We start from the raw sequence: 11,230 nt of genomic DNA, 5'->3' as shown, positions 1-11,230 counted from the left end.
GCGCCTAGAAATTATTACGTAGTGGCAGTCCCCTCCCCATATCGCAAGCAATTCTCCCCAAGATCCGCGGCCTCGATTCCTGCTGCTCCCGAGCTACGACGTCAGTAGCTGTCAAAGGCCCGCAATCGCTCCCAATTGGCCATCGCCTGCCAGACCGCAAGCTTCCAGATCTCTACGATGAGTTTGAGATAGCACCCAAACGAAAAGACAAGACGACGCGCCCGCCTGAACCCACCGCGGGCATCGCAATTGCCGCCTCGAACCGTCGCCTTCGCCTTCGAGACATGCCACAGCCATGACAGCCAGGCCAGCTACCGAGGTGGAGAAGGGGCTTCGTGAGCCGCAAAACAAGAACCAGAACCCAAACCATGATCGTGTTGAAGCTCTCTGGGCACAGCTGGGGCCCTGTGCTAATGGAGAGTTGGACCTGAAGGGCCTGCAGAAGGGCTTTCGGAAGATAGACCATCGTGAGGATTTTCCCTCTTTTCTTTGTTTCTCTTTGCTTCGCAGCGTTTGCGCATCCCGCCCCGCATTTTCTGTCTAGGTGTTGACGGTTTTTTTTTTACCTCTTGCGAACAGCGCTCAAGAATGCGGATGCCATGTTGAAGAGGATCATGAAGGAGGTTGACACCAACGGCGATGGAAAGATTCAATATGAAGGTGCGTTGTCTATTGTTCTGGCGCAAGGCGTGGGCTTGTTGTGCTGTTGTGCTCAACGCAAAGCCGCTGCCGCTGCAGGCGCTACAAACACAAGCTACGGCTACTAACGGGACTTTTTTTGCTTGGTTTCGCAGAGTTTCGAGTTTTTGTGCAAAAGGCGGAGAGCCAACTCTACGACTTGTTCAGATCCATCGATCGCGACGGCAACGGCAAGCTGGATAAGACAGAGCTCCAGGCGGCGTTCAAGGCTGCGGGGTTGACTGTATCAAACCGCCGGCTGCACGACTTCTTCAGCGACATGGACGAGAACAACGACGGATACGTCAGTTTTGACGAATGGCGGTAAGTGAGACAAAAGCGAAAGAAATATCCCCTTGATTTGCTATGGGCATAGAATTGGGGGCTGGTTGATCGATCCGGGGCGGATCGCTGTCAGGCGCGCACCCCCAAGGGGTCATGTGCCGCGGTCTTGAGTTGGACAAATGAGCACGCTCAACACCACAAGACCGATTTCCCCTGAAACCGCCAAACATGCGCCCCTGGCTTGCCCTGATGATGATTATATGCCTCACGGAGAAATGCTCCGAATGGGTTGTGACATGGAAACCGTTCACCAGCTGACCGAACAAACGTCAGGAACTTCTTGCTTTTCATGCCTGGGAACCAGGATGCGTCCCATTTGCAGGCCGTGTTGTCCTTTTATTACTCGGTGGTTAATGTCACGCCGGAGGGAGACTCCCTTGTGAGTGGGGAAACACTGGAAGGCTTAGGTAGGGCCGGCTCTAGCTCTTTTCTTAATATTCTCTTTGGCTCTCTCCTACGAGTTGCCTTTCCCTCCTATCCGAGGGCGCCCCCAGAGCTTCCATCACCTCCTCCGCCATCTCCTGCGCAAGCTGCTGGGACAGTCGAGCCGGAGGTCCAAGTGCCGTTACAACATGCAAGAGGAAGTTTTGTGGACGCGACGGCGCATGCGTCTGCTATCGGGATTTCAGAAGTCGAGCAAGGCCCATCAGGGGCAGGTGCTACTCCACAGATCGACGGCGATGGCACCTCAATCGAGCACCGTGAAGAGTCCTCTACCGGAGCTGCACCGACCAAGAAGAAGTTTAGACTGACAGACTTTGCTCCCCATCCAGGTTACTTCCTTGCGGGTGCCATCGCCGGTGGAGTGTCGCGGACGGCCACGGCCCCTCTCGACCGATTGAAGGTCTACTTGCTCGTCAACACCAACAGCGGTGCCGAGACGGCGGTGACAGCGCTGAAGCAAGGCCGTATCGTTGATGCGCTTAGAAATGCGGCGAGGCCCTTTAGCGATGCTGTGAAGGACTTGTATCGATCGGGCGGGTTGCGCAGCTTTTTTGCTGGTAAGCTTATATATCCTTCTGGTCCCAATGCCGGCATCTCTTTTTTGATATTATCTGAGCTGACGTTGACATTTACCTGGAAAAGGCAACGGGTTGAATGTTGTGAAAATCATGCCAGAGACGGCCATCAAGTTCGGATCGTACGAAGCGACCAAGCGTGCCTTGGCTAATTTCGAGGGCCACGGGGATGCCAAGAACATTAATTCGTACTCAAAATTTGTTGCTGGTGGTCTGGCCGGAATGGTTGCCCAGTAAGTGGTGACTGATATGATTGCTTTTAATTCTCCCTTCTCCTTTTTCATTTTTCTGATGGCCTGTGAAAATACAGATTCTGCGTCTATCCCCTTGATACCCTCAAATTTCGACTTCAGTGCGAGACGGTCCAGGGCGGTCTTAAGGGGAGCGCCCTCGTTCGCCAGACGGCCATGAAAATGTATGCCGATGGCGGTCTGCGAGCCTGCTACCGAGGTGTCACCATGGGATTGATTGGCATGTTCCCATATAGTGCCATCGATATGGGCATGTTTGAATTCCTCAAGAATACTTACCGCATCCGTTACGCAAAATATGCCGGCTGCCACGAAGACGACGCCGAGCCTGGCAACATCGCCACGGGCATCATCGGCGCAACATCCGGAGCCTTTGGAGCGTCGGTCGTCTACCCGTTGAACGTGGTTCGGACACGATTGCAAACACAAGGCACCGTGATGCACCCTCAAACCTACACGGGAATCTGGGACGTTACACAGAAGACGATCCAGCACGAAGGAGTCCGAGGTCTCTACAAGGGCCTGACGCCAAATCTGCTCAAAGTTGCCCCTGCGTTGAGCATAACGTGGGTGGTGTACGAAAACGCAAAACGCATTCTCGCATTGCACTGATTGAATTTATGTTTTCATCAATCATTGGCTCAACGAACAAGTTTAGAAAGGATACGATGATACCATACGCGCATCGATTTATTGCATTAGCATTGTCAATCTCATTTGTCGGACATATTGGTTGGTAGCGAGCTTTATTCGCATTTGGACGGCCTTTTATTCGGTGTCTGTTTAGCTCGAGATGAGGCCAGGATTTGCTGGCGAGTGGTTATGGAAGGGTCGAGGGCCGGCTTTTGATCGGCAGCCATGTGCTTGATTTGAGTGTTTGGATGTGGTGAGTTGCAAACAAGAAACCACTATTCCATATTATTTGAAGTCTGAGGCGGGAGAGGGGAAGGAAGGCATTTAGAAACGAAGGATAGAAGAGAGAGTTGGTTGTAAACCGACCCTTTCCACACGAGAAGCTTCACGAAGGAACGCAAAGGCATAGGAGGAATTGTACGAAATCTAGCTACCATGTTATAGATTCTGTAAGAGACTTGGTTCTCAATGAAACATTGCATTGAACAGAATTAGGAGCCGTGAAAAGAGAGGAGAGGTTGCCAATATGTGAAGTCTTACGTCGGGATCGGTACCCGGAAAAGTGGAGACGAGGAGCTCCGTGACCGGTGGGCAAGGGCCGGGGCAATTTCTGGAGCCGGCGTCTTGGCCGAGCGTCTTTATTGCTTGATTTGCCCCAGGCCTTTTTTTGCTCAGCTGGCCGGCGCCATGACCAGGCAGCAGGGGGATGGATGGCGATTAGCAATTAGGAAGCTAAAAGTTGTGTGGAAGGGTGACATGGAGGAGGAGGAGGAAGTGGCGGGAATGAAAAGGTGATGGGCGTTGGGAGTTGTCATTGATTCATCAGAGATGCCCCGAATGACGAGCGCGCTTTGTCTCCGGGTTACGTTGCTCGCTTACGCAGCCTCGTGGGAGTTGGAGATTTTATCGGACGGGGTACAGTAGCAAGCAAACTTGCATAAAGGCAAAAACAAGCAAAAGCAAGTATGGAGATAAAAAACGAATCGCAGCACGTGCGTGGCCCCCGGCCCGTAGCGAGAGAGCTTACAAGTATGGTGCCGTATTACTCGTAATGGTAAGAGGAGAAAGGAAAGCAAAAGAGCTCCAGCGCCGGAACTAATCGCTGGAGGCTGCTGCTGATTGGGGGTTGGCTTTGTTCCTTTCTTGCTTGATTTGGAGTTAGCTTGGGGTTAGGTGGTGGACGGGTTGGGGGGACTTTTGCAAATGGCATTAGCGGGATTGTTGGCATGGCGTGCGCCTTTTGCAAGTTGGAATATTTTGTGAATAATTTTTCTTTTTTTTTCTGTGTGAGGTTATCCTTGCTGTTCTCTGTTTGATCCTGAATCCAGAGGAGGATTTCCTCTTCAATTGAGTTGCCAAGATGACTGTTCAAGTCATGGGTTTAGAGGGAGGTTGGTAGTTTGGTTGTGTGAGTAATACAAGTAGCGGCTCTTCTTTTATCGCAACCTCAGCGGGTCCTAAAGAGTCAATGGATTAGCGGATCGGAAGGAGCAGATGGAGGTGTGGAGAGGCGGAGAGGAGAAAGAGAGCCTGGAAAGAAGGCATTTGGACATGGATAGTACCTTGAGAGGACGCAAGAACCTGCTGCCCACACGAGTAGTAGCAAGGTAGCGACGGGGTAAAGTTGAGCGCGCTTACAGGCCATGTGCTTGGTGAACCGATTGCTATCAGCGATTGAGTGAGTGTACGTACATATTGACGAGTACTGAGGAGCTTATCCGGGCTCTTCAACACCACCTTCGCTTCCTCTCTCCCTCTCTTCCCTTCTCTTCCTCTTGCTTTTCCCCATCTGGCTATTCGCTTCTGCTAAATAGAGGCCTTTAGCAGAGGATTCGAGCAGCTTGCCGAGCTCATAACGCGCGTCTTGTCTAGTATTCAATCGCAATTTCCCATTGCCAAAAGCAAAAAAGGGCTGCAACTCCACTGCCGGCGGCTTGTTGGTGCAACCCACTCTGCATCTGTCGCCTCATCTAAAGGCTTCTAAAGGCTAGACATCGGCAGGCGTTCGTCAGCTCCCCGAGACAAACTTTGCTCCCGCTGGCTGCATCTTCTGCTCGGTTCCTGACGGGTCTGACGACATGCCGGCCCCGTACTCCGATAACCTTTACTCGGGCGATGATAATCCCTGGAATGACGACCAGAACGATGCGGATGCGGATGCGCTGTCGCCCGCTGACGGCTACTTCCACGCGTCGTCGTCCGGTCTAGAAGAGGCCGCAACGTCATCGCCGTCCCCTCCCGTTCGGCAGCAGCGCCAATCAGCAAACGTGCCTTTTGTGCCCAATGTCATGGTGGAGGACCCGACTCTGAACGAGGATCGAGCTGCTGCAAAGGCGAAAGAGGCTGAGGAGGAGAGGCTGATAAATAGTGCCTCTGCTGGCCGGTCGACGCCTTTGACTGATAGCCAGCCTCATCACCAGACCGTGCCGTTTGCTCAGGGCCAAGCTGGCTTCTACAGCCCTTCCCATCCTTCCCAATCCTCCCCAGTTGTGCCGTACCCCCGGCTTGATACCCATTATCAGTCGACGCCGGCTTCAGCGTCGTCGTCATCCCCCTCCTCTTCTGGCCATCATCACAGACGTAGCATTGACGAAGAGATATCGTCCTTTCAGCCTACAAGTCCTGCAAGCCAGACACCCAGACAGTATACGGTTCGTCGGCCGTCTGACGCACCTCCCGCATACTCCCCTTCCGCTTCCTCGCCGCTGTCCTCCGGTTATCAGACCTTTGCTCCCCCACAAGCCGATATCGAAGCCATGGGTGTGCCTGAGGAGAACCAGACCTTACTCCCACGTCAGCCCGAGTCTATGGGCGGAGCATCAAACGGAGCTCGAGAGCCACTGTGGCGAAGGATTAGGAACTCGACCAACTCTTCTACTACGAGGAAGAGGATTCGGACCATCCTTGGTATCCTCGTCATCATTTCTATTATAGTTGCCCTCTTCGGCAGCACCATTAACATTAGTAGCCCCAAGGTGAGTAGAGCTCAGCTCGTGTCATTTCTTTCTTCAAAGGAGTAGTGAATTCATGCAAAAGTGCTACAAACCTCGTGTTACTGTGACCACCTAACAAGACAATTTAGAAGCCTGGCATCATTGACGAGTCGCCTGTAAAAGCCCCTCCAACCAACAACCCTCCCCCAATGTCGTGGCCCCCTAGAAACAGCAGAAACTGCTTGGGCGAGCCGCACAAGTCGGCGAAAATAAACGAGGTCATCAGCTTTGGCAACAACAAGAAGCTCAGCATTGTTCAGACGCTTGAGAAGGACAATGGAAACCACCGAGGAGTCACACCAAATGTATACGGCGAAGTCATCTTGCAGCCTGTCGACCCCTCTTCTACTGGCGACATTCAGCTTGAAATCACGACCAACTATCAGGGCCTTCACGTCGATGTTGAGTTCAACAAGCGGGACCAACGATTTGAAGTCATTATTCCCCGCTGGGTCACCTGGAGTAGTCCCAGCTCCTGGCAGCCGTGTATCCAAGTTCGAATTACCGTGTCCATTCCCCGTGAAGCAGCACTCGAATCGATCCTCGTTGATGCTATTCACCTGGATGTCGCTGTTAGAGATGGTCTCGTTCTGAGCTCTGCCACTGATGCTCAGATCAAAACCGTCGCAGGAGATGTTACTACGGGTCGTGTGTCGGGGGATGTAGCGCCGTACACTCTCGCCTCACGAAGTATCATCGTCGAGACTGTCAGTGGCGATGTTACAGGCTGGTTCCCCCTATACGACCTTCTCAAGGTTCACACGGTCTCCGGCGATATCAAGACTGACATCACCCCGAAGCCCTCGTCTGATAAGAAGCCTGAACAGGCCGTGCTCAACATCGACTCTGTTTCCGGACATATCAAGTTGACCGAGCCCCTGGGCTACGACAGTGATAAAAAACGCGAGGAAAGGTTCCCACCGCGAGATTACGCCGTCAGCGTGTCGTCCGCCTCTGGTGAGATTAAAGCCGACTTGGCTTTTACCTCAACGGCAAAATTCGAGACGGTGTCTGGCGACCAAAAGATCAGGCTACAACCAATCTTTGGCTCTAGCTCTTCACCACCCTCCATTTCGACCGACACAAAGAGTGGACAAACTCAATTGACAGTCTTTGAGCCGCTGTGGAAGCACTCTGCCGCTAGCATTGGCGGCCACTCTGATCCACTGGAGCCCCCTGCCCGCGACGATGATGAACCGAAGAACGACGAGCCTTGGATCATCATTCACCCTGACGAGCGGCTAACCAAGCTTCCTCCGCCACCGTACATGGATGTTAAGCCGAGCATGGCTGCCGCTGCCGCCAACGGTGGAGGTGATGAGGAACCGCATGGACTAACCGACCTCAAGTCTCATCATGCTTCCGTCAGTGGAGACTTTAAACTCATTTATCCCGCTTCGTGGGAAGGAAAGTTTTCTATGACTACCTTCTCGGGGTCACAGGACATTCGAGGCAAGGATATCAAATATACACGGGCGGGAGGTATCATCAAACGTATCGATGGAACCAAGGGCGATGGCAGGTCGAGTCTGACTGTCGATTCCATGTCTGGCCGCGAAGAGTTGGCTATAGGAAGTTCTTAAATGGAGATTAATTGACAATGATGGCAAGAAGAGGAGGCTGTTTAAGATGATACCACAAAGCAGAGAACGAGAGGACAAACAGTGTGTGGAAAGGAGAGGAGGAGTTGGATATGAGACTACTCGACAAGTAATTGATTCATCAGAGAAGAGCGAAGCGACATGTTTAAGGAATTGATCCAGGAGTTGACTCTTGAAGAAAATAAGCAAACGAATAATGTTTTTTCTCTTTTCTCTTTTTCTCTTTTTCTTTTTGTTTATGAGAATATGAAATGGAAATGTTGAGACACTCTCTGCTATTGGGAGATAAGCCGCTCTTTCTTGTTGTGAGCACATTTGCATGGTGATCTGATTTCTGTTGTTTTTCTTTTTCTCGTTTCATATATGTGCAGTGTAGGAAGAACATTTTTATACTCTGGAGGGAAGTGAGCAGATAGCTCCAGCTATGTCTTGTCAAGGCAAAACATGACAACTATAATCTAAACGTCTCAATTTATGTCATCTATACGTGAAGCTGTTATCTAAACCAATTTCCTTGTAAAACCAATATATGTAATAGCAGCAAGGTTAAACTAGCCTGCTGCAACCTCCAACTGCAGCTTCTCGCGTCTCATCAACACGGCACTGACAAGAGTCAAAGCCGCCGCAGCAATGACAAGGCCATAGAGCGAACTGATGGTTTTTACAATCGCACCAATAGCCAACTCCCTGACATGTGCATCGCTGTGCGTCAATATAACAGACTTGGCGCCAGCAAGTGCCGACTTTAGGTCCGCCTTGCTGTAGTCAAACTCTCGCAAGGCGTCCCGAAGAAATCGAAGTCCAAGGTTTTGATAGATGGAACCTGAGATTGCCAGTGCAATGGCGATGGAGCCCAGCTGGGCTACATTGATGAATCCAATGGCGGCGGAAGTTTCGTGCGCCTTTGCCTTTGCGGGGGCAATTGCATAGGCAAGCTGCGCTGCGAGACCAGAACCAACTGCAATGAGAATCTCGTATCCGTATATCGCACCGACGCTTGTGTTGGGTTTCACGACAAACATGAGCGCGCCGCCGATTAGCATGAGGGCTCCTGAGGGTAGGTACCATGGCATGTAATAGCCAAATACCGGCAGCAAGGCGCCTGAGACCATGGTGAAGCTGACGTTGAGAGTAATAAAGGGCAGCAAGCGCACGGCGGCCTTGATTGCCGAATCGTTCTTTGTGAATTGAAAGAACAGGGGTACGTAGTAGACCGTCACGAAGAGACTTGCAGAGGCACTCGCAGTTGTGAAGTAGAGGAGAAGCATTGTTCGTCGTTTGAGGAACTGAACGGGAAACAACCGGTTCTGCTCGGTCGTGAAGATGCAAAACGCCTGCTGGACGGCGTAACTGACGAGAGAAACGCCAAAGGCAACCCAAAGACCGATTGAACCCCCAGAACTCCAACCCCAGGCGGTCCCAGCATACGCCAGAACAACCATGAAGAGCGTAAAAGTAGCTGCGTTCAACACGGCTCCAACCCAGTCAACGGCCGCGAGCTTCTCCCTTGCAGGGATTGCAGGCTGAGGGTTGTGGCGAGGGAACCAGAGAATGTAGACTGGTGCAGTGACGGCGGCCAGGACGAGGTTGATGTAGAAGGACCATCGCCAGGTTGCACTGCTGCTGGCGAATGCGCCGCCGACGACGGGGCCGAGGATGCAGCCTGTTCCCCAGCAGAGGCCGACGAGGGCGTTGTAGAGGGCACGTTCTTTGAGGCTGGTGAAGACGGCTATGTAGTGGAGGCAGCTGGATGATACAATCTTGTCAGCATGAGAACTCTTGAGATTCTGTATCATAGTTTTGTTCAAGTCTCACCCAAGATACATTCCGGCTCCTCCAACTCCCGCCACGACTCTACCGACAATCATGGCGTTCATTGACGGCGCAGCTCCGCATACCGCGCTTCCGACTTCAAACAGGATGATGCTCGCGAGATAGAGCCATTTGATTTCAAAGGAACCATAGAGGGAGCCGAGCAACAGGATGGTGGCTACAGAGCCCATAGGAAAACCGATGCCGACCCAGGACAGCTTCTCGATTTCTCCTAGAGATTCCAGGACGGGGCCTTGGACGTCTGCTGCTATGGAGGTGTCTAGGCCTGTGAGTATTTTGTTAGTTTACTGAGAATAATGGCAATATCTTTTTGTTTGTGAAGGCCATACCATATAGAACGGCAGTGAGGTATAATCCCACGCAAATGGAATACCATTTCCAGGACGAGATGGATTGGTTCAAGGGGGGTGAAGTGTCGACTATCTTTTCATTTTCAGGTGATCTCTGGTTTTCCGTGTCGTCGGTTGTGTTGCCATCTGATATGACGGGGACCGCTTGCTTGGGCGGATCCATTGGCCTGGATTATCGTGAGTGACGTGATAAAGGAGATGTCTTTTCTATTTATTTTTTCTTATTTGGACGGTCTTGGGACAACTGGTAGTCCTTGGGGATTATCTTCTGCTGTACAACGGCGCGGGTTTGAGTCTCATCATATACTCGAAATCTAGATAATCTATAAAAAAAAACTTCAACGCCTGAATTACCACGTCCTGCTTAGCTACAGCAAAAGATTCCAAAGCATTCTACCTGTCAAACACCAGATTGTGGAAACCTGGAGAGAAAAATTGGGCGTCAACTTTATTACGTGGCTCATTTTCGGCGACAAGTTGGGATACTGCGTCCACACGAAGCATATAAGCCAGCAAACAGCGTACGATGATAGGCTTGTTTCCCTTAAAAGGCTTATAAATCTCGGTGTGTTGTTTATTTAGAGATACGGAAAACTTATTAATATCTCCCCGTGGGTAATAGTCTGCTTAGGGGATTGGAGCTAGATGTGTTTGCTAGTTTGACGGCTAGGATGGGTTGACAAATTGAGTCGGGGAATTTACTAACATGTCCGCTTTTCGAGATGTGAATTGTGAATAGATGAGACTATAAATAATTCAGCTGTCAAAATGCTTTTTTTTCTTTGTGGCTTCGAGGTGTATGTCAACCGAATATGCACATTAGCTAATTATCAGCACGATTAGCCATTCGACTGTGATGGATCAACATGCTCTACGATGGAGTAGATGCCTTTATCGTCACCCTTGAGGCGGAATACGTGGACGTGTTACGAACACTGCTGCCTGAAGCCTTGATGATTCTAGCCTACTTGGGCGTGCTGATCCATCGGTGCCGGCACTTCTGGACGTTTGGCACCGCAGGCGCAAATCTGATCCGCGCCATCTTTGGATCTCGGCAGTGACAAAATCAGGGCCTTTGCGATTGTCGATGACACGGTTTCCCTTGGAGCTGTCGAGAAGCGACTCTATAAATCTGTTTCTCGTCTCGCAACAGCATAGATTGGATGAATGTTGGATAAAGAGACCAACTTCACTGCAAACGCTCCAACCGACGAAGCGGCGCCATAAATGACGAGAGGCGTGGGATCTTCTGCACGGACTCAAGGCTGAGGCAAACGTAGTTGTACAGATTCGATGCAGCTGTTACTGAGGCTTGTATGGGCTTTGTAAATTGTGAATAGCTGATCATATTTAGTTGTATCTAGCTCTGTAAAAGGATCGTCGGCATTTCTGTCTGTGTAGAGTCTATTTCTGTGTGGAAAGTATTGTCAAATTACATCCTTTCGCCGTCAGCCTGCTCGTGTAAGCTACATTCCGGTTATCACTAACCTTACTATTCATCCAACTTAATCAGCCATCCAAACTTTC

The 11,230-nt window shown here is 51.0% G+C and overlaps 3 protein-coding genes across 3 annotated transcripts; 2 read left to right on the top strand and 1 right to left on the bottom strand.

The window, feature by feature from the left end:
• Positions 1-57: 57 nt before the first annotated feature.
• On the top strand, positions 58-3,417 carry V8C40DRAFT_256630 (mitochondrial carrier domain-containing protein). Its single transcript, XM_083218308.1, has 6 exons — positions 58-467; positions 580-660; positions 795-1,002; positions 1,297-2,024; positions 2,110-2,275; positions 2,353-3,417. Exons 1-6 carry the CDS (start codon positions 296-298, stop codon positions 2,903-2,905), a joined length of 1,908 nt encoding a protein of 635 aa, XP_083068500.1. The 5' UTR covers positions 58-295; the 3' UTR covers positions 2,906-3,417.
• Positions 3,418-4,672: 1,255 nt separating this feature from the next.
• V8C40DRAFT_256628 (uncharacterized protein) lies at positions 4,673-8,026 on the top strand. Its single transcript, XM_083218307.1, has 2 exons — positions 4,673-5,901; positions 6,009-8,026. The coding sequence occupies exons 1-2, from the start codon at positions 5,005-5,007 to the stop codon at positions 7,500-7,502; spliced, it is 2,391 nt and encodes a 796-aa protein (XP_083068499.1). The 5' UTR covers positions 4,673-5,004; the 3' UTR covers positions 7,503-8,026.
• A 45-nt stretch (positions 8,027-8,071) lies between these two features.
• V8C40DRAFT_283320 (major facilitator superfamily domain-containing protein) lies at positions 8,072-9,924 on the bottom strand (the record flags this gene model as incomplete). Its single annotated transcript, XM_083221926.1, has 3 exons — positions 9,683-9,924; positions 9,336-9,618; positions 8,072-9,266 (listed from the first exon to the last, which is right to left on the bottom strand). Exons 1-3 carry the CDS (start codon positions 9,864-9,866, stop codon positions 8,072-8,074), a joined length of 1,662 nt encoding a protein of 553 aa, XP_083068498.1. The 5' UTR covers positions 9,867-9,924.
• Positions 9,925-11,230: the final 1,306 nt, after the last annotated feature.

This window comes from Trichoderma camerunense, assembly GCF_050948025.1.
Source record: "Trichoderma camerunense strain CBS 138272 chromosome Unknown V8C40scaffold_22, whole genome shotgun sequence".
In the NCBI taxonomy this organism is placed as follows: domain Eukaryota; kingdom Fungi; phylum Ascomycota; class Sordariomycetes; order Hypocreales; family Hypocreaceae; genus Trichoderma; species Trichoderma camerunense.
This window is presented reverse-complemented; position numbering and strand designations above follow the sequence as displayed.